At 38.1% G+C, this 27,063-nt stretch overlaps 1 protein-coding gene and 1 long non-coding RNA gene across 2 annotated transcripts in view; one reads left to right on the top strand and one right to left on the bottom strand.

The window, feature by feature from the left end:
- Window positions 1-14,379: 14,379 nt before the first annotated feature.
- Window positions 14,380-20,245, bottom strand: LOC131345042 (uncharacterized). The gene is made up of 2 exons (XR_009203437.1): window positions 19,320-20,245; window positions 14,380-16,241 (listed from the first exon to the last, which is right to left on the bottom strand). It is a non-coding gene; the product is annotated as an uncharacterized LOC131345042 (long non-coding RNA).
- A 352-nt stretch (window positions 20,246-20,597) lies between these two features.
- tshz1 (teashirt zinc finger homeobox 1) overlaps window positions 20,598-27,063 on the top strand; it is a 39,981-nt gene continuing 33,515 nt past the window's right edge. Inside the window, exon 1 of the mRNA XM_058377681.1 lies at window positions 20,598-21,639. Within this exon, the coding sequence (XP_058233664.1) occupies window positions 21,600-21,639 (40 nt within the window). The 5' untranslated portion in view covers window positions 20,598-21,599. The remainder of the gene's footprint in view (window positions 21,640-27,063) is intronic.

Raw genomic sequence — 27,063 nt, 5'->3', positions numbered from 1 at the left:
ATTAATAAAGCAGGCTGTTAAAGATACAGCAGGAAAAGCAGACATTTATAAGAAGTGCCAGATCAAATCATTTGGTGTACATGTGTGATTGGGCATGTTGTGTATGTATACATTTCCCTCTTGCCTGATGAAGCAGCAGTGTGCTCTGAGCTCGCTCTATTTGTGGCAGAGCCAGCGCTCTGAGCAGAGCGTGTGCCACACACAAACACCTCGCTCTGTGAGTGTAAGTGTTTGAGACTGCTGCCGCAGGGTGACATGAGCGTGTGTGATTGGGAGCTCCGGGCTCAGCCGGAGAGCCACGGGCTACACGCTCTCCTCAGGCTGTGACGAAGACTCCAATAGCAGACGAACGCTTCCCCTGCAGACAAGACGATGGACCGGATGGACCGGCTGGACTTCCGAGACACTAGTAAGACGGATGCGTTTATAAGGTGACCATGCACACTGTCATAGTGAACTGCCTTCTATACATCACCCTCTTTAGGACGGACTGAGCAACAGGATAAATATCTTTTAATAATGCCGTATGTGAGGAAGTACGCGCTGAAAATACTTCTATTGAGCTATCAAAACATTGATTTAACAAGGATGCTGATATTAAAGGAAACATGGTTTTCCAGTCATAATATGCTTGATACTGTGAGTACCAATGAAATTGCCGGGTGTTGTGAAAGTAGGACTATTAATATAATGACATTATATCATCATAATATGATATAAAAACCAAGCTCCTTTCTCCTGTTTGGTTGTGCTATTATGAGAAAGTAATCAATGACAGAGCGATGTGAACTGTTACAACCCTAAAGTTCCTTCGTTAATGTAATAATTAACGACAAAACACAACATATTTTTTATCCATTTATAGTTACATCTAATTTCCGTCCTTGTTGTAGCAGATATAAACAGTCCCTCCTTTCACAAGCTTCTTTCTCCTACAATAGAATCAAAACAGCTTGCCATCCTCCTGAGAAACTAGAAAGCACAACATGTTCTGAAGTCTTCCCGGTGTTCATAAATTTACCGGCAATTACAAAGCACTTAACACTGGAGACTCAACACCTCAAAGACTGAGAACTGAACGGTACAGTGATGTGATTAGTAATAAGCCACGCCCCCTGACATGTCTTCAAAATGTATTCTAAAATATATATCTCTTAGGTTATGTGTAACCTACAGCATTAGCAGTAAAGAAAGAAAAAAAAAAAGCTAAAGTCTTTCACATGATTAAATTTAGAATCGTAATTAAAAATAAAAAAGATTCTCCTGACAGAAAGATGATTCTTTCACTCATAATAGATGAAGACATAAACAATAAAATCACCTTTTGGTTTCAAACACCACTTTTATTTGAACAATTTCAGTTCAGCTAGTCACGCTCAGGTCAAATGAGCTGAACATAATATCCGTAATTATAATTTGATCAATTATGGAAATGATTTTTTTAGGCTCATTAGAAAAATTAAATCTGACTCCACTGAGTTAAGTTTAATTTCCCTATGACTGAAAGACACTTTTTTTTAAAGAAGAAAAAATGTCATCGAGTCTGGATTTCCATTAATCTCAGAAATATGATCATTTCCTATTTATTTTAAGGGTTACTGAAACATGATTTGATATGTAAAATGGACCAAACTGACCTGAGTAGAACATAAGGGGTAAAAAAAATGAAGGTACTTTCTATCTAATACAATGAAGGTTTTGTCTTTTCCATGCACAACCATGTGGAAAAATCTGTGCTTTGTGCTGAATATTCTTCTCTCTGAAGCAGTGATGTGTGTTCGTTCTCAGTGTTGTTCATTAGACAGGTGAGAACTCGGCACACACACTCAGGTGTGGTCCGAAACAAGCCGTCTGAGAGTGCCCGGCTTCCTGCTTTGACTCCAGCGCGAACGCAACACGACCCTGAACTGATGCACAGGAAATAATCCAAAAAATGTTGTGTATTTTGGGGTTGCAGCATTTCTTTGTAGGTGAAAGCTGATAAAAGACAGAGCTGCAGAAATGGAGATTTGGACCTTGACCCTTAACGTGATTCTCGAAATGAAATAAATGTAAAGCTAGTTATTTCTACATTTATATTTACAATTTAATAAACAATCCTTTAGATGTTTAGGTGGATTCAAGTCTGGCTTTTGACTAATTCACACAAAAACATTGATCTTCTTTTGTTTAACCCAGTCCCTTGTTAGTATAGATGTACACTTTGAAACACTTGCTAGCAGACTCCTAAAGACACAATTCACACTAAAATCGGTAGCTAGGTTCATAAAATCTGACGAAAAGTACGATGCTACCACCACCATGTTGCACCATGAGTATGCTGGTGTACTTCTGGTGATGTGCTTTCTTTTACCTTTCGGAATTATGGAATTTTTCTACCCTTTTTGGAATATTTTGTCATATAGCTTGGGATTGGATGTATACACTATGGAGTATATGGCAAATTGAGCCTAAAAACATGACCAGATCAGTCACTTATCGATGAGATAGTGCTGGATTCAATAAATTGTTTCACAGCATTAAATTAAGATACGGCAAATGAACCTGGTTTATACACCGCCTAAGCTCCTCCCCCTTTTAGACAGCGGTATTTTTTTATTATTCTTATCATTTGTGTTATTTGTCTAATTTGTGGATTTCTTTAGTTTATATTTCTTTAGTTATGAAATGAAATGATTGGGTTCCGTTAAATTTGTTTGTGTAACTTAAAAACACACACACATACATTTAAACAAGCTATTTAAGCTTCACAACATGATCCACATCTAAAAATGCGGTAACTAAAGACTTAGCCTTCTTATGTCTAAATTCACAGACCCTCGGAAGCATGGGGAAAACGTTTTCCTAAAATTATGCTATTTTTTATGACTATTCCATATTTTGTGTGGAAATGCTCTTACGAGTGATTTACAAATAAATCCATTTGTATCCAGCTTGATAAATGAGGCCCATTGTCATGTCATTTTGGTGAAATATATTTATGGCTTCTTCAAGTTGAGGTGTCAAAGTATGTTATATTTCACCAAAAACATGATTTTTTTTTTCCCTTCCGTCTTTCAGGCCAAAGGGTTTTGCAGTCTGCTGCGCATAGTTTTTGTTTTTTTGTGGGTTTTTTTAGTTATCTGTGGATGTTGGTTCATTGTATTGGTAGACTTTGACTGTGGGGAATAATGTGAAATGTATAATGTATATGTCGAGTCTTTCTCTCTCACTCTCTTTCTCTCTCTCTGTAACACATTCTCTCTCTCTCTGTCTCTCTCTCTCTCTTTCAGAGATGTTCTCTCTCTCTCTCTCTGTGTCTTTCTCTTTCTCTTTAGAAGGTATGCTCTCTCTGTCTAGGAGGTGTGCTCTCTCTCTTTCTCTTTCTCTTTAGAAGGTATGCTCTCTCTGTCTAGGAGGTGTGCTCTCTCTCTTTCTCTTTCTCTTTAGAAGGTGTGCTCTCTCTGTCTAGGAGGTGTGCTCTCTCTCTCTCTCTCTCTCTCTCTCTGTGATATGCCTGTGCATGCAAGAGTGGTTAAAAATGGCTTATCTTGCCAGAGATGTATTGGCTCTTCAGATTCATATACTCCAGAACCTGAAGCGTGCCATGTAGAACACATCAATCACTCCACCACCATCAAAATGAGATAAATATTCTAATTTCAGCATAACAGAGGCTTTGAAAGACATCTAAAGAGACTATTAGTGCAGGGGTGTTTTTCATCAAAGCGAGGGTGTCACTGTTTTCTCGCTGTGCTGCTCACAAAGGCATGAGTGTGTGTGTGTGTGTGTTTGCATGCATGTCTCTACGACTGTTTTTGACAATGCATGGAAATGTAAAAGCAGGAGATATTTCTTTTCACAGATACATCACTAAACGCATCCTCTGACACACCTCCATCCTACACTACTTTTCTTTTTTTTTTTTTAAGCGAAACTTTATTTTAGTATTTCTCCCCTAGCCACTGCTGTATATAAATGTGTTTAATTTAAAGGTAGTGAGGAGATGCATCAATCGTTACTGTAATGCGGCAGCTTATCAACCTTGCTGGAAAATTTCCTGCACTCTCCCTCTCGCTTCTAGCAAACATCTTTCCTGCGTTCCGGCGTCTCCGCTGCTCGGGCTAAACTGTTCCACTGCACTAATTGGCCAATGTCAGGCATGACACCAGGATAAACAAACGCAGCTCAAGAAAACTGAGACAAATGTTGGGTAATTAAACTGATGGGGGTGCGGTGCGGTTGTGTGTGTGTGTGTGTCTGTGTGTGTGTGTGTGTGATGGGGGGCCCTGACAAAAACATTAGAAAAAGAGAGAGAAAGGAAAAAACTCTGTGTGTGAAAAACTGCTCTCCTGCTTTGAAAAGTCTCCACTTTTTCTAAATGCTCTTCAGTTTTAACCAATGGGAAAATAACAATAATTAAAATACTATAATTAAAAAAAATTGTGAGAAAAGAGCGTGTAACGCTGTTTTTCCACATATAAGGGGACCTCTGGGGCTGTTGTTGTGGTGTGTATCCACTGTTGTTATAGCAATGGCACTGGTCATAAAGCTTTATCGCAGGCGGATCTTTTTTATGAATTCTTTAATGTCTTCCTTCTGTGTTCTTTTCATTGTTTCCTTCAAGTCCTTCTTTTATCTCCCGGTTAGCATTGACCTTGCAGCAAACGTACCCCAGCTAGCAATTTTAAGCTAGCAGGAAGATTTATTTTTATAGGAGTTGTGATTTTAGGAGCATTCAAGACGTCGCGTTTTATGTATCTAAAAGTTACCACAGCACTGCTGCAACATTTACTGCAGATGTTTCTGTAATGTTAGCTTTGTTTAACTGATTATGTTGGTCATAATCACATAAGACGATAGAGTATTGCAGCAGAGGTATTATTTTAACCTCACATCTGAGTCTAGTCACTATCGCTAATTCACTAGGCTCATGTTGAGCAGGTTTACAGAAAATTTTTCATATGAGCAGACCTCTACTTTTCTAGCTCCACTGCAAAATCCATTTCCTAATAGTTAAAAAAGGTACTACTTTTTCCTACACTAAACTATAACAGATTAACACTTGAGTTTGGTTAGCGGTTGCTAAAGTGCAATTTTCAATGTTAGGAGTCGATATCGACTGAGGAAAATGTTGATATTCTTAAATCTTTTTGTTTCATTTCTACTGTCATTGTGTGTACATATTGCACATATAAAAGACTTAACACTCAGGGCCAACTAGCTAATTGTTAGCCTCATTCACTGACAAGCTTATACTCACTTTTTATTTTTTATTTATTTATTTTAGAAATCTTTTGCAACATATATGTGTAAGGTGTCATTTCCCAACATTACAATCTGGGGAAAATGTAAATATTCCTGTCCTTGCTGTATTCACTTTGTTTGTATAAAAGACTCAACAGCTATGAACTAACCAGCTAATTGTTAGCCTCATTCTCTGACTAGCTTATGCTCACTTTTTATTTATTTATTTACTGGAAATCTTTTGCTACATATATGTTTACGGTTGTGATTTCTTTGTAATTTCCCAACATTAAATCGGAGGAAAATGTAAATATTCCTGAAATTGCTGTCTTCACTTTGTTTGTTTAAAAGACTCAACAGCTATGAGCTAACTAGCTAGCTTCTGCTTAACATTTTGAATTTTGTTGAAATAGTGTCAAGTGTACAGACGATTTTTTTTTTCCAAATAAATTTTAATTACAAATCTGTGGAAAATGTTGACATGTTAACTGTTAAATATGTACAATGTGATATTAAGATTTTGGCAGAACTCACGAGAATTCTGTTAGCGGTTGCTAAAATGTAGTTAATCTCTATTTTGTAATAGTTAGGACTGTTTTCCATGTAATCTACCAAGACATCTGAGGAAAATATTGTTGCTTTTGACTTCTGTGTCTTGTTTAGATTGTCACTGTGGCTTCATGTTGCTTGTATAAAAGAGTCAAACAATATGGGCTAGCTGGCTAAACTCAGCTTTAACACTTTCACATTTCCCAGGAAGGGTTTTGTCAAAAATTTTGAAACTTGACACTAATGATTTGACTAGGTTTGTTAGTTGGGTGAAAATATTGAAGGGCATTATGACTTATTTATGGAAATTACATTATTTTGAGTTGTTAGCAAGTGTGATCCAGCCTACAATGCTGGTTTAATTTAGTATGACCAAAATCAGTGTGATAATTTACTTTGTCTTTTGTTTATTGTTTGTTGTTTATTTTTATGTATAAGAAGCAACTTCATGATAAAATGACCTATATTTAGTTTTATTGCTAACAATATGCACCTTATCTTCGACAATCAGAGCACTACAAACAAACGTGACTAAGTGTTTCTGAATCAATTCATTTAAAGAAATAATCAAATAACAACAGATCATATTCATATCATCATCCTTTCATATCATCTCACCATTTCTACCTTTCTATTTTCTTCTCTTCCTTCCCAGTCCCTCTCTTCCCCAGAACACACCATGCGTCACTGAATGTTTATAGAGCGTTGTTTTCAGTCATGATAATCATTGTCATCGGGTGTTTCTATTAGCCATCTGCCCTGATGGATGGCCGCTCTCCAGGCCCGCGTTCATCTCTGTGTCCTTGACCATGGCAGAGTGAGAGAACGAGGGGAGGGAGAGCGCCTGTCCATCCTCAGCCTCCTCCTGCCCCTGCAGTCACTCAATGCACCTGTCCAGACTATGACACTGTCTGACAGGACATTTACAAATTGGTCTGCAGCTCATGGCAGTGGGTGTGGATTCAAAGTCGGGTTTTCTGCTTAATTGGTTGAACAAGGTCTGTAAAACATATATAAGGAATACACTGGTGTATTTTCGTTCTAATCTCTAACCACCGATCTGTCTGTAGACCACTGGCCATAATTCTGACATATTTCCCAGTACTGAGAATAGAAACCTTGTTTACTCTAAACTCACTTATAATGAACGACTAAGGGCAGATGTTTTAGTGTTAGGATCCTGTGAGGAATATATATTTTATTGGTTACTTTTGTGAAGGAATGGTTGTGTTCAGTGTATGTGATATGGCCTATCTATCTATCTATCTATCTATCTATCTATCTATCTATCTATCTATCTATCTATCTATCTATCTATCTATCTATCTATCTATCTATCTATCTATCTATCTATCTGAATGAACATGCAGACAATTTTGATCATCTCAGAAAATCAGCTTCATAACCTGACTTGGAATACTCAGCACATTCTCCATATGTAGATGAATCTTGAATCTCGATCCTTTGACTTTGAATACGATCTTATATCTGTCAATTTATTCTTTCCGAGAATATTTTCTCTCATGAATTTGCATTATACAGTGACATATTTGTTTACTGACCGAACGGAACGGCCACTCTTAGACGTTTAATAATAACATATTTCCATTAACAAGTGGTTTTTTTTCTGTTGTTTCTTTCTCCTTACAGGATAATGTGTCGAAATTCTGAGCGGAGATAATTGCACAAATGCTACTGATCCTTTTTCTGTGCCGCTTATCCTACACAGGGGCATGAGGAGCCTGGAAACTATCCCAGAGGACTCAGGGGAAAAAGGCAGGGGACACCCTAGACAGGGTACCAAACCACACACACACCCACACACATTACAACACATGTCTTTGGACTGGGGAATAAAACCTGAGTATCCAGAGGAAGCCTCCAAACCACTGGAAGAAGGTACAAACTAAGTGCACACAGGGAGGTGAGAATTGAACCCCCAACCCTGGAGGTATGAGGCAATCCTACTAAGTCACTGTGCCCCATAGACATCGTAAACAAAAACCACTAAACATCTCTTTATAGTGCCTGATTGTGGAGAATATTTCACGTAGCAAGAACAAGCGCAAGTTTTACCTCAATTATCTCGCTTGCCGGATGCATTCTATCTTAATATTTCACAGCAAATATGTTGTATTCATATCATTTGATATGTTTGAGAACAGCGAGACTTCATTAACGCTGCATTCCTTAATACAATGCTGTATAAGTTGATGTCAACTGTCAAACATTTACCTTGCCGCAAAAGCGAAGCTGTTAGACGTTTTGGAGCTGTGTTTTCTCGACAAAAAAAAACCAAAACAAATGAAACAGTACAAAAACGTTTCTACTGCACGGATGAGGTCACTCGAAATGATCCTGTGAAATATGTAAGCGATCTCATCGTGTCCCCCGCTGTCGCAGATAAAAATCATATTAATGACATTTCTCAGGGAAATAATGATAGCGCTGATTTGTTTCAACATTGTCACTAACTGATTGATTATAAGGTGATTTATGTTTTAATATAAAAAGCAGCCGAGCCAGAGCGTCTAATGTAATCCTCAGTTTTAAAAACAATTTAATGAGCTGATGAAAAAAAAAAAAATAATAATAATGATCAGGTAAAATGGATGAAGGAGCTTATCGGCTGTGACTGGTCTATATGTTGCCTCTGTGTGTGTGCGTTTGTGTGTGTGCGTTTGTGTGTGTGTGTGTTTGTGTGTGTTATGAGCAGTTTAAAAATAGATTGCGATGATAATTGTATTTCATATATGTCAGGAATAGAAAAACCGGCCACTGAGATCCTGCCTCGCAGAGATCAGCATACCGTGTCTCGTTCCGGCCTTCAATAAAACACAAATCAGGAGTCGAGGGAGCGTCTCAGTCTTCCGCCAGGATTATTAAATCGAAAGGAAATTTATGGGTGACACTTTATAACAATTAATCAGGAGAGTTGATTAATAAAGTTATGCCTCCCTCCACCTCCTCAGTTAGGGCAGAAGCGGAGAGGTGAGCTGTGGCTGTCGTCACGGACGGGCGTGTTGTCATTTCCTTTGATTAATGCAGTACGGCGAGACAGCTCCTCCTCGAGCTCATGCTGCTTTAACACTCACCCCCTAACGCAGTGCAATGGAGGGAACATGCACTCCAGAACTCCCATAGCCACAAAGAGACATGTTAACCCATGTGTGTGTGTATGTGTATATATATATATTTATATATATATATATATATATATATATATATATATATATATATATATGTGTGTGTGTGTGTGTGTGTGTGTGTGTGTGTGTGAATGTATGTGTATGTGGTTTGAGCAGAACAGGAAATCTTTCATATGGGATTTCAAAAACAAATTTTGAGGAATGTCACCTAGTCAACCGACAACCTTGTCAGTGTGATTAGATGAGTGTGATGAATTAGCTTTAATAACATTTTTTTAATTGCACACAGGTCATATGTGTGTGTGTATGTGTGTGTGTGTGTGAGAGAGAGAGAGAGAGAGAGAGAGAGAGAGAAAGAATGTGGGAGCAAAGGCGATAAAATAAGCTGAGAAATGGAAAAATTCTAAGTAAGTACTAAAAGGAAAAAAAAGGGTGAGAATTGGCAGACTCGTCTGAGGCGTTCGTGCCCGCCTGACTCCGATTTCCTGAACGTAACCTTGAGTAAAAACACAGAGGAGCCACATTGACGAGGACAGCATCCGTGTTCATGTTCCTCCCTGCTTTTGGACGAGCTCCGCCGGCCTGGGTGGCTCGGCCTGACCGCGCTCTCTGATCAAAGGCACGAGGCGTATAAAAGGCGTTTATCTGAGTCAGTGTGCGGCTCCTATTTCTGGCAGCGAGGGCGAGGACTCGCTGGATGTGAGGAGGGAGGCTTGGCTGAGACGGTGCGAGCGCTCCGGTGCCTCCATAAACTAGCTCCTATAAAAACAGCCCTTTCACTGCTTAATGGTGTTCAGTGAAGCCAGAGTGTCGGCTAATTTTAGCTCCCGCTCTTCAGAAAAGCTCTGTGCTGGAGGCTAAAGCGTTCACCTACTAGCAATAATTCTAGTGGGACTCTCCATGTTGTTGCTTAAACCGTATTGATCGCTTCCCTGTTTGCCATTTACAGTAGAGCTGCACGAAATTATAATAATTATGAGCGCTGGAGAAGATTCGGAGAGGAAACGATCACATATATACTGCCTTTTAAATAAAACTAGATTTATGAACATAAGCGGATATGCAAATCTCCAGTACCAAGAGGACATTTAGGTTTTTATTTTTTTTCCCTCATCGTTCAGTTTAAGAATTCTATTGTTTCAGAAGTAATTTGTTTAAAATAAATGGTACATTTAGCTTTTCTCTCTGCATTTAACTAACATGGAGGTTGCAAGCTTTTGTAATCAGCCGTCTAACCCAATAGCATTCAATTTGTTTAATTTAAAATGTTTTTTTTAATGTGTACATTGCCTTTTTCTGAAAATGAACAAATAAACAAACAAACAAATAAATAAATTCTGATTTGTAGGTGTAGAAGATGTTGCTAAAAGAATATATATATATATATATATATATATATATATATATATATATATATATATATATATATATATATATATATAACAATTTACTGTAAAAAATACTGAAAAAATTCATTTGCATATAAACATATATATATATATATATATATATATATATATATATATATATATATATATACACACACTCTGTTCTTTTAAATATAGATATATACATAAGAGATGTATGAGAGCAGCAGCAGTTCTTCAGTACCACAGGAATATTTAGGTGATCTTTCTTTCCTCTGCTACTCGAGGATCTTCCTCTGCTGCCCTCAGGCTATATCTGGGGTTTGAAAAGAAATATATCAGCCTGTTTTCTTCCTCTGCCTGCCCATATATGGAGAAGGGTGTTTTGTGCATATCTGTGATCTTAAATTGTAGCATGTTAGTATTTACGGCTGGGAAATATCCCATTCTTGGTTGTACGTTTATAGCACAAGGTCTTTTATCCTCATTATGGTTTTCTGTACTTTTTTCTAATGAGGACTGCTGCTTTCAAATCCATTTGATATGCAGGAGAAGTTTGGCATTAAAAACAGCAATTTTTGGAGCATCCTTTTAGGGTTAAAATTTAAAAAAGTGGTCATTTGAACTTATAAAATCGAGTGTTAGGCTTGAGAGATTTTATTTAATTATTACAACTAATAATGTTGGTCAAAGTGATCATGAAAAAATCTATGATATATATCATAGACACACACATATATATATATATATATATATATATATATATATATATATATATATATATATATATATATATATATATTTACCCTCTCTGTTTGCCTTTATATCTTCTTCTATAATTCTTTCACGAGTTGTGATTAGCAGTAGCATCCTTTCAGTTTCCTCTCAGTAATATTCCTCCGTGTTTCCTGTTACATGTGCAGTATATGTTCTAATTCTGACAGATACACAGGCATACAGTGCAAATCTAGAGATCAAGAGCTTTCTGAATTATCCCCCCCCCACCACATTTCTCTGTTGAGTTGAACTTTGAATTTTACATCTCGGAATTCCATCATGTTAGAAACAAATTTTAAAATATCACCATTTTGCTTTTCTCCATTCCAAAGCCTGGGTGAGGCAAAAAACCAAAACACAAATGGAATTCAAAGTTTTAATGTGAAATTGAAAATAAACGACTGAAATAATGCACAAATTTGCATTAAAATATTTGCATCATCACACTTTATACAGGAACATGTAGTGATATATACACAATTAGAAATATACAAACTGTAATTCTTAAATAACATGCAAAAACTTTGTCTTTACACCAACATTTTGTCAGTATACATCAGATACAGCTTTTCTTTAATGCAAAGCCTAATTTTTTGACAGTCACTCAAATATATTGAACATTATACTGTGTGAAAGTCTTCTAGTAAGTTCCGCAGTTTCTCTCAGCACCCAAAGCTTTCTGCACTTTGTAGTAATGACACAGGCAAATGTTTCAGAGCTACTAGCTCCTTCTTAATGGCTCAGAAAATGCTCATTGGAGCTGAGTTTGCATAAGCAAACAAATGATGTAAACGTGCGTTAAGAGTACGCTCGCATTGAGTGACCATGTTCTCGGGGGTTCTCGGATGGTCGCTTAACTCCAGATGCATTCCAGGAGCCGATCGTAAGCTGAGCGTCGTATTGGAGTCCAGCTTGTTTAGATGTGCAGGAGAAGGTGTGGAGGAGAAAGAGAAAACCCGACACACATATAGAACAAACACAGCACACTTCTACACTACACAAAATATTCAGAATAATTATCTACACTCCTGTATAACGGCTCATTCGTGCAAGTATTCATTGGGACGATCGTGTGGCAGCAGTGCAATGCAACAAAATGTGCACAAAAGCTTAGACTTTGGCATCCAGGATGGTTTGATTGTTACAGAAACGTATGAATTCACACAACTGGTCTTTAGAGTTTATCAGGAATGGTGTACAAAACAAAAAACATGTAAAAGATGAGATGAGAACAGCCAGAATGATTCTGTACTGGTTACTGTAACTCAGATAAACAACTGACAAACACAGTGAGCTGAAAAGCATACTATAAATATATATATATATATGCCATTGTTTGTGTATTTTATAGACAAGAACATATTTTTCTTTATATATATATATATATATATATATATATATATATATATATGTGTGTGTGTGTGTGTGTGTGTGTGTGTGTGCCTATATATATATATATATATATATATATATATATATATATAGGCACACACACACACACATATATATATATGTTCCACATATTCCATATATAGTATGTCAATTTTAGAACATATTTTTCTTTAATGAATAATAATTTTAAAAAATTTTGTCATGATTTATTTCGACAAGAAAATGTTCATTCGGTCATGTTGAATTATTTGCTTTAAAAAGCCATGAAGGAAATCAAAGCACAGAAGAGCAATTATACATTTAAAACATGTATCTTTAATTAGTCACCGAACAATATGAATGAAAAATGCATGGGAAAGGCAAAATTAAAACCGTAAAAAAAATTGAACACACACTACGTAATATAACACATAAATAAGGAATCCTTACAGAAAACACGAGCCCCCGGGGTCAGCTGGAATGGCCTTTTTTTTCCCGCCATAATATTGCAAGTGATACACAAATTACATATCTGTTCATATCCTCATTATGTGTGAAATGAGAAAAAGAAACACACAAGATAATAAACATATAACTCGCTATCAAGCTATCAGAGGATATCTTGTTAAAACTTCACATAGAGATTACTTAATGCTGCGCCTTTGAAAAAAAATAAGTGAGATACATTCTGGAAACTTCTCTAGAGAAATAATTCACTGGTCGTTCTGCTGCAGCTGTTTTATCTGACCCTTCAGTCCATGAGCACCGCATGTACTAATTTATTACTTTAGAACAATTTTTATGATTATAATATTTAAAAAGAAACATAATTGTTAAAACAGATATTAGCCTGTTACGATACAAATCATGTAGGAACGCAGCTTGTAGATTCGGTAGGCAATTAAAAATGACATGTCACATCTGGAAATATTTTTTTTTCTTTTATATATTATTACTTGTGGTATTGCATGACAGATTATTATGTTGTTTATTGACACAAGTAAACTTATTTCAGCTGAAATATTCCCAATGAATTGACATTGTTACCTGTTCTGTAGGTAAGATATTTTAATATTTTGTAATTAATTCCATGCTTAAGTGGTTTTCCAGCTGTTTTTAATAGAGCCATTAAGTATTTCAAAATAAAAATACTATGCATATAAACTATAGGGTACTTCCGCTGTTGTCCAAAACTATAACTTCCACTGTTGTCCCTATGACGAACTCATGTTAACTCATCTGGTGTCCATCGCAACCTTGCGACGAACCAGCCGTGAAAATTGTTTCACTACAGTCTTCTTTTGTCACAGGCATTTCTAAAAGGCTGTTGGTCGTTACAGATATTAATGGCCATGGATAAGACAGTAATGGTGTGAATGGTGTGCAGAAAGTTTCCAAAGAAGTCCTTTATTAACAGGTATTCCAAAAAATATGTTTAAAAAAAAAAAAAAAAACAATACAATGAAATACATTCTTAATAAATGATTATAATTAAAATAATTGAAAACAATTATAATTTATTATTTTTATTAAAAAACATAATATATAATTCTTAGACTTTTTATTATTGTGCATTCTTTATTATATTTAATACAATCTTTTATAATTATTATATTCTATTATAATTATATCATTATAATAATATAATATAATATAATATAATATAATATAATATAATATAATATAATATAATATAATATAATATAATAATATAATCATATCACTAATTATATGTTAAATTTTACATTTATTTACTTATGTTTCTTACTTGCTATCATGCTTGCTGGTGTTTCAGTGAATCTGGTTACAACTTCAGCAATGTTGTGCTTCCGAAAAATATAAGCTACTCTAGAAATCCTTTGCTGTTTGTACTGCTGCGGCTGCTTTCATAGGACACGTCACTACATGTGCACACGAGCAAATAAACACTGCAGACAATGTCGACTGTGAATAGTGAGATTTATTCCCTAAGCAAGTAATACACTAGTAAACAGGCCAAAGTGCCTCGGGTCCACAGAATCGTTACAACATTACCTATAGCACAGATACACAATACACAACTCTTTTACCTTTGGAGAGTCTGGATTAACATCATTTCAAATATGATAGCATAGCATTTCAGCATATCCATCCACATGTTAACCGTTTCTGCGCTTCCTGAAAAGGTTAAAGTGTCATGCTGGAAGGACGTTGTGTGAGTTTCTTCATCAGCACTTAGTTAAACTACAGGAGAAATGAGTTATGTAAAGCTGTGATGGGTCACACACTGACTCGTTCTTCTGAGCAGGCTGACATTTTAATTATGCTCCCTTATCTGATGGATTCTCAGCTCGTCCTCACTACACGTCATAAGGCTGCTCTTTATTGTTTTATTTTTTTTTATTTTTTTTATCACATAACCTTAGATTCAGCCTGTCAATGAGACGATGAAACTCATTTGGCCCACCTTTGATTGAAGTTCCTAAATTATAGAATAACTTTTTTCAAAAAAGTGCATGAATCAAGTGTGATAGGTGAGACTTCTGTCCCAGGTGACCCAGACTGTTGTTATTAACGTGTAATAATACCTGGATGTAGCGGCTTATGAACTACGATGAAGCAGAATTATTATGCTCTAGTATACTAATGAATAAATACCACTGCCTGTTTTTTTTTTTTTCTGTCTTTTATTTGCTTACATCAACTACATCATCATTAAATATTTATGAAATGTTCAATATTTAATTCCATGTTCCAGCCAAGGTTATTAAAACAAATGAAATACCTACTGTATGTAGTAATGCTATAAACCACGCAGGTCTAAAACTCTACTGCTTTTTTAGTGCGGCTTTGCTAAGGAAATCTGGTTCGTATTTGTAAAAAAAATATATAATTAATACACATGATACACGTCATTTGAATGATTACTAAAATATATACTAGCAAAAAGTGGTAAAGAAAATACAGCAGATTCGGTCACAAATGGCCGGAATTGAGTTAATTGAAAGTGAAAATGTTTTACTTGTAGAGAGATATGGTTGGGATTAGTTTTGTTATATTTACACTTTCTTATATGGATTGGGTTTAAAATGCAAATGAGTTTTATGTGAACTTAAGGCTGGTTTCAGAAAATCTCAAGTTTCATAAAATCGGTGGGTTAAAAGAGAAAAGTGGAAAAAGCGGCATAGTTCCATCTCTACTAAATAGGTAATATGTTATTACTGTAGCTAGTAGTTCCGTGTCCCAAATGCTTCCTTAGTACAAAGATTATTCACAAATCTCTGAGTACACATCACGCTAAACACACTATCACTGATCCTGATCTTTTTTTTTAAGACTTAGCCTGAGAGTAAATGTTGTTTTTTTGCACTTGTGAGTCTCACACAGTTGTACTAACATTGTAAATAATGAGTTCTCTATAAAACGCTAGCACATTGAAGCGGTTGGATGTAAGTCGATGCCTTTCAGTAACGGTGAAATTAAGTGTTTTAAAAAATATATATTGATATACGTTTGTACTGAAGTGATGATGATGATGATGATAATTGCTATAATGCAATATCAGAAATTGAGCCTAATATATAAAGCTCCATAATCTGTTATTGCACTTCACATATACACGTCTAATATAACATTCTGTGCAGCGAAAAGCTGACGAGATAATCCAAGAGTTTACACAAATACTAAAAGCAGCGTTTATTAAGCATACTAAAAGCAGCTATAGAATAAAAGTGTCTATTAAGTAACAACCATCACATAAGCATGAGGACCTCTGACCTTTTTCAGTCGCCACTATGTCCGTTCTCGACGATGATGTCATCACCTATAAAATGAAAATATTAGACATATTTTGATTTAGAATCTCTGAAAGGAGAAAACAAGAGCCCTTTCATCTCCCTGTGACTGAAGCGCCGTGTGAAACGACACATACGTTCTCGTTCAACCTACACAGAATGGTCCAGATGTTTTAAGCTTGTTTTATTTTGGTTTTTTTGCACATCTGTGTACATGGTTTGTTTTGCATATACAAATATATCATGAGCAAAGTCTTAACACGGCTTTTCCAACGAGAACATGAGAAATTTATAACTACTTATAAGCTGTGTTGGTTTAAATGAAAAAAAAAAAAGAAGAAGAAGAAAAAAAGTTCCTTTTTCCATTCAGATGAGAAAGCACGCTCGTTGGAAAAGTCTCTAAAGGTTCTCCACCCACACAGAGAAATAAAAACAACACTGGTCTATGGTATGCTCAGATCTTTAGATCTTGACATGTGTGGCTACGGACACGCACAATGTCGCTGTATAGCTCGCGAGCAATTTATGGCTCGTAATGATGCTCTAATGTGATGATCCGTGCACGAAAGTCTCTTTCAGAGATGGACACCCTGATTCTCCCTGTGCTTCACTTCACCAGTCCCTGCACTGGCTATCTTCCACTTAATGGCAAGGATGGCAATAACCTTGTGTTAATCATCGACTTAGCCTGAGAGTTCGTGTGAAAATGGAAACACAGACATGCAATAAAAACAAAAAAAGAACCGTTTTGCATTATTACAGAGTAAAAATATGGCAAAAGGAATTAATAACCAGCGATTAGCAGCCCTGTCGATAAATGTATATGTGATGATAAGCGTTACACGCTGTTCTGAATAATAAGTAGTGCAGATGTGTCACAAACACTACAATATCAGTAGGGAGACTCTTGATCATCACTATACCTGGATTTCCATTTGGACAGAACACTTTTTAAATTCTCTATTATGTATATGTGTGCTTTATCTATAGATGCAGGCTTTAAGCTAAAAACAAATATATATAGAACATTTTAATTTCCAACACACCATAATGTAGTAAAGTCAGTCTCTGTGGTTAAATCCTGGTGTACACTAACCTAAAAGCAAAAGAAAGATTTTTCATATAATATTGGGTGTTTGTATATAGTCCTAGATGGACAGAGTAACATTCGTCTCTTTTGCTCCTTCTTCCTCACACACACACACACACACACAGACTCACACACACACACGCGCTTACTTAGCCTATTAGGCCAAATCGGTTATAATCTATAATATATGATGAATAAAGTCCAACTGTTTATACATTCATGATTACGTGTGCCCTGTGCGTGCTTTGCTCATTAATAATTGTATTAACGACTAATAATTAACCTAATAGTCCACGACACGTTTGAAGAGATACACTGGCGTTTTTATGGCTCTCCTTTTAATCTCGGTCCTGCAAAATTCGGTTTTTAATATCAAAAAGGTTCAACAATTTTACAAATAAATAAATCAATCAATCAATCAATGTTGCAAAAACAGGTTTGGATTTTAACCAGTATAAGGACGATGAACTTCAACGCAGCCTACGTCCTGAATCCTCACACTTCACTACTGTATGACAAATATTAATATAACTACTACAGGTTGCATCAGTCTATTTTATTACTCACTGTTTGGTGCGGATTTGGGACACAGCCTACGAGATTAAATTGTGCGCTAATCAGATGCGCAACTATAAACACCGCAACTTTCTCCTCAGGCCACATGTGCCATTTTTCTGATACACAGATCGTCTCTCTCTCTCTCTCTCTCTCTCTCTCTTTCTGTGTGTGTGTGCGCGCGTGTGTGTGTGAGCGCGCGCGTTCAGTCAGAATTACGTGTGCGTAAAAGTGAGAGTGGTCCTGTGGTTTACCTGAGCAGTGTGCGCCTCTCTCTCTCTCTCTCTCTCTCACACACACACACACACACACAGACACAAAACTCTGACCATCTTTACTGATTTCTGAGAAATAATGTGAGAATTAACGTCATCATTTCTGTTGCTTTTGCACAAGAGGAAAAAAACACATGTAGGCCATGGGTTAAAAAATGGGATTGTTGTAGGATATTGAGTTTTTTTTCCAATAATAATAATAATAATAATAATAATAATAATAATAATAATGACATGCATTCAAAGTTATAAGAAGAGTTCTGTAGAGATACACGTTGTTCCAGTGTTCGCCAGGTCAGGTACTGCAGGTTATTATTTCAGAGCTTCGTCTATATATCATGTTCCTATAAAGCGCAGATTCTTATGTAGACAACGAAGTGATTAGATTTTCCATAAAACTCCACGCAAGTGCACTTTTTCTACACTGAGAGCGTGTGTAAGGAGACTGTAATGCTTCACATAACCAATACTTCTTGCCCTATTCAGAACAAGCAACACGCATCTTCACTTTTTTCTTTTTTTTTCTATACTATTTTCTTTTCAAGCTTGAGAATCGTGAGTCTATTTTAAGCCTAGATAAAAAAAAACAAATCAGACAAAAAAACCCACAGTAATAAAACAACAACAACAACAACAATAACACACCACAACAATTCAATACTCGATCACTCGTGATGGGAGATTTTTTCAACGTTCCAGTTGTATGCTGAGGCGTGTGTGTGTGTGTGTGTGTGTGTGTGTCTGTGTCCCGCTTCCCCTATACGAGTTTCTGATGGCAGCTCGGTGACGTAAGACGCATCAACGACAGGCGACAGGCAGATTCGCGCGAGACGCGGGGATGGGCGGATGGATGGGTGGATGGATGGGTGGATAGATAGACAGATGCTGGGGCGGAACTTGGAAATATTTCCGCATTATTATTCGCCTCTGCCTGGCAGGCGAAGAGCGTAAAACGCGCAGCTGGCAATATCTCAAGGATGCGCTGCTCCATAAAAGGTAAGCAGACTGCTTTACAAACCTAACTGTGCAAAAGAATCGCTTTGGCTTGTGTATCATGTTAGAGATGCCGTAATGAACGCGCGCGCGTGTGCGTATGTGTGTGCGTGTTTCTGAAACTGCGCGCGCGAGCGAAGTTACAGTTATAATAATGAACTGCAATTCGGAAACAAGAGCGCTGTAATACATACCTTATAGATGACTCCGGTGCTCGCGTGAATACGATCGCTAGCAGCATCTTCCTCTGTGTGTGTGTGTGTGTGTGTGTGTGTGTCAGCAAAGCACGCGCGCTCCCGGCAGCCGCCGCAAGGAAGACTATTTAAAAATCCGCTGGAAGGAAGGTGCATCGTCCGCCAGACGCTTTCAAGGCCACCCCTCCTAAAAAATCACTTAAAACATCAAACCCAGCTCTACCATTGACTTCAAAAAGACTATGTGATGAGTCTACGACGACGACCAAAAAAAAAAGTTCGCCTTTAGTTCAGAGGAGCAAAGTGCTGCTCAGTTATAACGCGTTATTACCAGTCTTCACTTTATAGGCTAATGCAAGGAAGACGTCACTTACTTTATGCATGTATTGCAGTTGAATAAGCAGCCTAATTAACAAGCAACCTTGCATACTTGCGTATTACACCAGGCAAGTGTGCACGCTGCTCAGTAGCGTACTTTTTTTGCCCATACTATTTAGTACGCGCTCTTAGACGTGGCCACTGAACTTATTTCCCGGAGTCCCTCCCCTTCCCGTGCAAAGTGCTTCACTTCCTAGTAAGGTGCAACGAATCATCCTGCAACTTCCCACGCGTTCTTTACACGGGGGTGGAAAAAAAAACACCCGACACGAAATGATCAAATAATGTGTTCACAAACGCAACATTGGATAAGAAGTCGTTTTGTGGGCGTGAAGTTTCTGCGTCCTTATAATAATACGCGACACGATCAAAGAGATCAAACAGAAAAGTAATCAGATCATGAGTGTGTTGTTATCTCAGATTTATCAGCAGAAAACATGAAATTGAGTATGCTTTTAGCTGAAACAGTGATGACACCTACCAGCACGTCATGCTGTAAATAGTAAACTTCTTGCGTTGAGCGCGCGTGAAGTACTTCTTTTCTTTTTCCGTCTCTTCCATTGAGATCTCACTAGACGCGCGGAAATGTTCTAGTTCACACCTTAGAATAAAAAATAAGTCCATTCTGTTTGATTATTATTATTATTACTATTATTATTATTATTATTATTATTATTATTATTATGTGATCCGTTTTCCGAAAGAAAAAAAACCAAAAAAAAAAAACCAAGCAGCTTCCCTTTTTTACTCCAGCCGACCCTGTTCGGGAGGAGGAAGAGAGGGAAAAAAAAACAGAGCAATTAAAAAGATTGACAGCTCGGATTTCACTGTCAGAGTGACGCTCCTGGAGGGGTGGAGTGTAGAGGAGCAGGAAAGGCAACTCGATGCGTCTGTCTATCAGTTGAGACTGTCTGAAACGCTCTCCCGTCTTCAACGTGCGATCCTTATTTTTTTTTATCTCCAGCGACCAGCCGAAGCCTCGAGCCTCACCGTTTCGCTCCCGGTACTTTCACCAATTAGTTGCTGTCCGTTTTTTTTCCCGCAACAGCACCTGGCTAGATTCTTTTCTTTTTCCCTCTCTCTCTTTCTCTCAAATCTTGTTTATCACGCCCGAAATCAGCTGTCCACATGTCGGCCGAGCTTGCACGGACACTCTCGTTTGTGAATACCGGAGGGAACGTGGGGAAGCTGAAGAGCTGAAAGCTGAAGCTCCTCCAGCCCGCCCGCCCGCGCGCGCGAGCCGTTCCCGCTGACTGACTGACGTTAACCGCGTCCCCGTCTTCTCTTTTCTCCGAGTGCAGGAGCCTGAGCCGCCCCCCTCCCCGGGACGAGCGCCTAGACGGACGGAAATACAGTCGGACTGGGTGGTGTTGTTTTTGCTTCTTTTTTTTTGCGTGTGTGTGTGTGAGTGTGTGTGTGGAAGTTTCCTCCCTTTTCTGTCCTGCTGTCCCGGTGAAACGTCGCGCTCGGGGAAGATCAGGGAGAAATGGACGGAGCGGCTGTTCAGCAGTGACCGAGCTGTGCGCCGTTACACACCGACACCGGAGATACCGCTAATGCACCGAGTCAACAAACGAAGCTGCCCGTGAACTGTTTTACCTCCAGAGCAGTTTCTGTTTGATTCAACAACCTTTGCTTTCTTCTTTTTCTTCTTCTTCTTTTTTTTAGTAAAGAATGAAACTGGGCAACACCGCGATCTGAGACTTTAATCAACCGAGTGACTTTTTTGTTTTTTAAAAAAGGAGAACATTAAGATTAAATAAATAAAAAAAAATAACCCCGATCTTGGTTGGTGAAAAAAAGGACCGAATACAAGATTTTTTTTTCTTTTCTTTTTATTTTTGTCGTCGCCTGTATTTTGATTCTGTATGAAAAGTCAAGTGGAGAGAGTTGGAGAAGAGCATGCCGCGGAGAAAGCAGCAAGCGCCGAGGCGATCTTCAGGTAAGCTCCTTTACACACACACACACACACACACACACACACACACACACACACACAAAACGCATGCGTTGTTTGGTTGTTTGATAACATAGGATATAACATTTAAAAAACAAATCAGTGGCATCTCACAGGCCGCACACTGTGAATCACACTAGAAGCAGGAAACTACAAACAAACGCATTAGCTCCTGTATATGATCAACATCCAGAGTCAGAGTGTACACGGATTGAAATTCTGAAACTTTTTCAAACTATGTTAAAAATGCGAATCTAATCGTGCCCAAGACCCCCTGGATAATAAAATGCACTTTTCCAGAGTTTTCTGCACTCCTGTGTAGTTGCCTTCCTGGATTTGATGCTTGATTGATCGCCTGTCACGTGGCTGCCTTTGATCTATTCATTCCCGATAACCATCAGTGAATCATTCACCATGGAAACGCGCATGCGCGCTTCCTCGGGCCTGGACACGCAGGACAACTTTTACCCCCGCTGCGGGGGTGGGGTGGTGGGGCAGAAAAGAGGGGGAGGCATTCTTAGACTTTTTTCATCTTTGACAGAAAAGAAGGAGAGAGAGAGAGTGAGAGAGAGAGAGAGGAGGTAACGGGGTGTGTCGTTATCACTAAATCAATCACATATCTTTGTTTATAGTTTTTGTCTTACAGCTATAGACTTTATAATAAATCATAATATATATATATATATATATATATATATATATATATATATATATATATATATTAAAGATTGTAGTCTGATAACTGGTAGTGTGTGAAATCAGTTCTTGTTCCGTTACTACTAATCTGACTTTCTGTTCCTAGTGTTTGTTTTGAAGCTTCTTATAAGTGGACAGTTGCCTAGCAGTGGACGTGTCCTTCCTCTGAGACAGACAGGTCTGTCCCCCTTGCAAACGAGAGCTCCCTCTGACGGAATAGCATTGACAACCAGGATTCAGGAAAACACGCCTCGGTAGTACTTAGGCCCAGAAATTATGAGAGGAAAATCGGTGACACCACATAGCTGAGTTACACTAGACATACTCGGTATTAAAGTGAAGCGCTGACATTTAGGCACATGCCTCTCCTCACTAGGCTTAATTTCATACTCCTAACTTGAGGCGCATCAGTGCGAAATGGACTTTTTTTATTTCCCGAACTTGGGGTGAGTAGACTCGTAGGTAGAGACTGTCACTAGGAGTTTAAAGACTCTCTGAGGTGAGATGGCAGCTGGTAATGTGACCTGGCAGGTTGTACCTTAAAAAAAAGCATCAAACCCCCCTGCCTGCAGTGAATATTGATTTAATTGTCTGTCTTTTGACAGCCATATGCATCATTGGCTGTTATGGTCAATCAGAATTTGGCAGGCCCTGGTTTCCATCAATCCCACGGCGTGACATTTTGCACAATCGAAACCAAAACAAACAGGGACACCCGAAATAGTCTCTTTAACCTTGGGGTTAGAAAGAGTGTGAAAGGAAGTCTCAAAAGAGCATCTTTTTTTTTCAAGTTTTATTGTGCTGTGATTCGTGACTACTTTAGCTTTCATTATGGAGGACTGAGGCACACGGCTGTGTCCTGTTTCCACTCCTCCTCCTTTTCTAGACAGTCTTGGTGTGCTTTATTCACAGTTACAGCCTCGTGTTTTTTTTTTTTGGTCACAATCATTATCCCCGCTCGGCCCGTTGCTTCGGTCGTGTTGGTGCAGTGGGAGCCGAGTGTGTCGGCCTGCTGCAGCCATTCGTTTCGATTTGCTGCCTTTCCTCTGAAGCGTACACATGCAGGCCTCCCATATCGAGCGCAGAGCAAGAGCAGCAGCACAGGAGAGCGAAACCGCTCAGCGTTCAAGTCTGGATTTACATTTGAAGGCTTTTGAAGTCTCCTCCATGGGAGATGGACTCCCACAAAAATTGACTGCACTGCAATTATTATTACTTTTTTTTTTTTCAAATGATCAACGCCTGGCTTGTACATGAGCACAAACATAATTGTGTGAGACTCAGTTCAATTCTAAAACCTAAAACCGTTTGTGTCTCATGAGGTCTGAAAATGTACGCTTGTTTTTTTTCTGTGGTTAAATCAGGGCGCTTGAGAATAGGTCCAGACAAATAAGCAGCGAGGAGACACTGTTTTTGAACCAGCACAGGGAGTCATTAAACTCGGCCCTTCACTGAGGACGAAAGGCTTCTTAATTATCAGTGAAAAAAAAAGCTAACAGTTCGTCTGCTGCTTTCGTTAGATAGGGGCCCTAATTATCTGAGCTTCTGATGGATTTGTGACAGCGCCTAACGATTAAAGCTGACAAATTCGGCTAGGTGTCAGCTCGGCAGCTGCCTTGATGTAATCAAGTTGATATTATACAGTTCCCATAGCCCGTAGTGCCGCATTAACTCAATTTTCTGGCGCAGGTGACAAATGGACTTTGCTACCTGACTAATCACGTCACGGCAGCGATGCTGCTTAATGACCTTGGTAATCCTGGCTCTTAACCGCACCGCTGGGCCCGAAGACTCTCCCGGCCAATCAGATGCCGTGCTTAGTCAACACGCCGCCATTATCTCTGGGTGTTAAATCACCACCATCCTGTATGGTATTGAACGTGCTGCCTGTGTCTCAAACCCTGAGCACTCCTTCTTAAACCAAGTGCACTACTACTTTGAAACCCACTCTTTTGGCTCTGCATCGTTAGAGGAATCTCAGGAGGGGAATAAATAGAGTTGTTTATGTTGTACATGGATTTCTCGTGTGTTGTTGAGTCGTTTTCTATTTATCATGACTGCTGTTTAATTGAAGATAGGTTTCTAATCTTTTTTTTGGATCAGATGAAGGAGATAAAGAGAGACAGATAGCTGCTGCTGCTGCTCGTGTGTGTATGTGTGTGTGTGTGTGTGTTGTGTGAGCTGTGCTATTCCCTGCAGAGTGTGCAGTGCTCACCCGTAAAGATCACACTTGTTTATGCTGACCTTGGCTTACTCTCATAATCGTAATTACTCTCACAAAATTTTTCAATTACACAGTACATCGATATTCATCAATTTAATACACATTTTTTTTAAAAATGAACAAAAAACACTTGGAAAATAGATAACATCAGTATTGTGTTATTTTTTTTTACTTTTTTACACTTTTCCCGTGTGGTTCATAGCTTCACAGTAGGTTGCGTGAAAATCCCAAGCGCTCTGCATGCGTCGAGGCTGTAATGTATAATGTAGCCGTGAATCAAGCCTGCTGTCATTAACAGGTGACATTGACCTCTTTAGTCGATATCCATGTTTAGGCCCAGCACTCGAAAGCAATAGTTTAATTTGCATTTGCAGGATCAAAGTGTGTGGACTATAGAAAATCAAAGAGTATGCAGTTGTCGGGGCGGTCGGGAGCGACGAGCCGCTTGCCTCGCAACGCTGAGGTTGAGTTGAGTAATGAAGATAGATGACAGGTTTTATGGGGAAAAGCACGGATCGAAATGAAAATATGTTTGGGTTTCCCGTATGCCAGGGGTATGACTGCATGCAGCGCTGCGGTGCAATAGAGCTCGCTCACAGCCTAATGAGCTTTTATACAATTGGGAGTTTTTAGTTTCCACATAAGTTATGTCAACTCGCCGTCTCGTCCCAGCCCGAATTAGAGGTCTCCAGACTCCCGTGTGTGTGTGTGAGTGAGAGAGAGAGAGAGAGAGAATACTTGTGTTGTGGGTATATGTAACATTCATGCTGTGATAATACCAAACCGCTTGACTTGGGCAATATGGCTAAAAAACAAAACAAAACAGATTACGGTATTTGAACTAAACACAATACACACAAAAACATGACATAATATTCAGGTTTGATATTTTGGTCTGTGCTTCAAAAAGAAAAAACAAAACAAAACAAACTAATTATTTAATTAAATTATAACAACACGTAGGAGTGTAATGACTTTTTAATGGCATTTACAAATTCTACAAACAAATAAATAACAAATTATGCGGAAAAAAGGAGAAAATAAACAACTGTGGTGTCGTAATATCACCTTATATCTTCAGGGTTCTCCGTCTTACTTTACTACATTACACAGTAGTACAAATACTACACTGCTAGAAAGATTTTCTATAGTTGACCATGAAATTTAATTTAAAAAGGAAAACATAACTCTTGGAATTTGGTATAGAATTATAATGAATATGTAGCTTAGAATTTAAAAGTTTTGACCACATCCCTAATATCTTTTATATATATATATATATATATATATATATATATATATATATATATATATATATATATATATTGTGATGTAATTCTGAATATCAGGAAAGAATGATGAAATTTGTCAATCTTCAAAAAAACTGATATTAACATGGTTCTTGTCGTGATTGTGGAAGGATTGTGTAGAAACAATAAGATGCTACAGGAAAATCAGCAATAACAGGAAGTTAATGTTGCCACTATGGAGTTGATGAATTTCCTACAACAGCTCATCCAAAGTGTTTTTTCCTTTTCATACACATCAATTATAAAGACAGGTAATGGAATGGATGTTGATCGCTGATATAATGAGAGTTAAAACTTTTTTGGTTTCGGCGAAAACATCCGTTCCTTCACCAGACGCTTTTATTTTCTTTATGTTAATCTTTGTGATCTAAGTGAAAAACCGCCAGAGAAATCATCCGTATATGTGGTGAAGCAGTGACACTGGAGACTCCTTGCAAAATAAATAAATAAATAAAATTAAAAATACAAAAATAATCTGTTTATGTGGTGGCTCTGGCATTATGAGGGGGGTGTTAGAACAAATGCATTGGTGTAATCCTGGGGTTCGTCTAGCAGCTGCTGTCTGTGTAGACGAGTAATCAACACCTTCTGACCAATCAGAGTAAAGAACTCAGCAGCAGTCATAAGAATAAGAATCTACTGTGTTATTAATGAATGATCCTTCGGTCCAGTGAACTTAAATGGGATTTTTGTTTGAGGACACAGAATTGGAATCACATTGTCTTCATGGACAAGGACACACTTGCGTTCAGTTTGTCCAGAGTTTCAGACGAGTCCTCGTGCTGTCGTCTGGCGAGCTGAAATCAGCTGTGTATCTCGGTTCATCTTCTTGAACTGAGATGATATTGTGAAACATGTTGAATATCTGGAATATGAGTGTGTGTGTGGACACTGTGTGTGTGTGTGAGCGCGGGTGGCTGTGTGGGTGTATATCTGCAGTTCTTCAACATGACGATCAGAAAATACAGAACACTGAGGAGGTAGCTTAACACCAACGGAGGCTTGCAGCATGGTATTATGGGAACTCGAGCTATCAAAGAGACCAGCTGCATTTTATCTCTCCCTCTTTCCCTCTCTCTCTCTCTCTCTCTCGCTTTCTCTCTCCATCTCTCAGTCTGTCTGTTTTGATCCCGTATGTTTCATTTCTCAGCTAATTTGGTCTGCAGTGAGTCAGAGCGA

The sequence above is a fragment of the Hemibagrus wyckioides genome, linkage group LG24 (genome assembly GCF_019097595.1).
Source record: "Hemibagrus wyckioides isolate EC202008001 linkage group LG24, SWU_Hwy_1.0, whole genome shotgun sequence".
NCBI classification, from domain to species: Eukaryota; Metazoa; Chordata; class Actinopteri; order Siluriformes; family Bagridae; genus Hemibagrus; species Hemibagrus wyckioides.
Note: the sequence above shows the minus strand (reverse complement) of the source record. Positions and strands in the feature narration are given on the sequence as shown.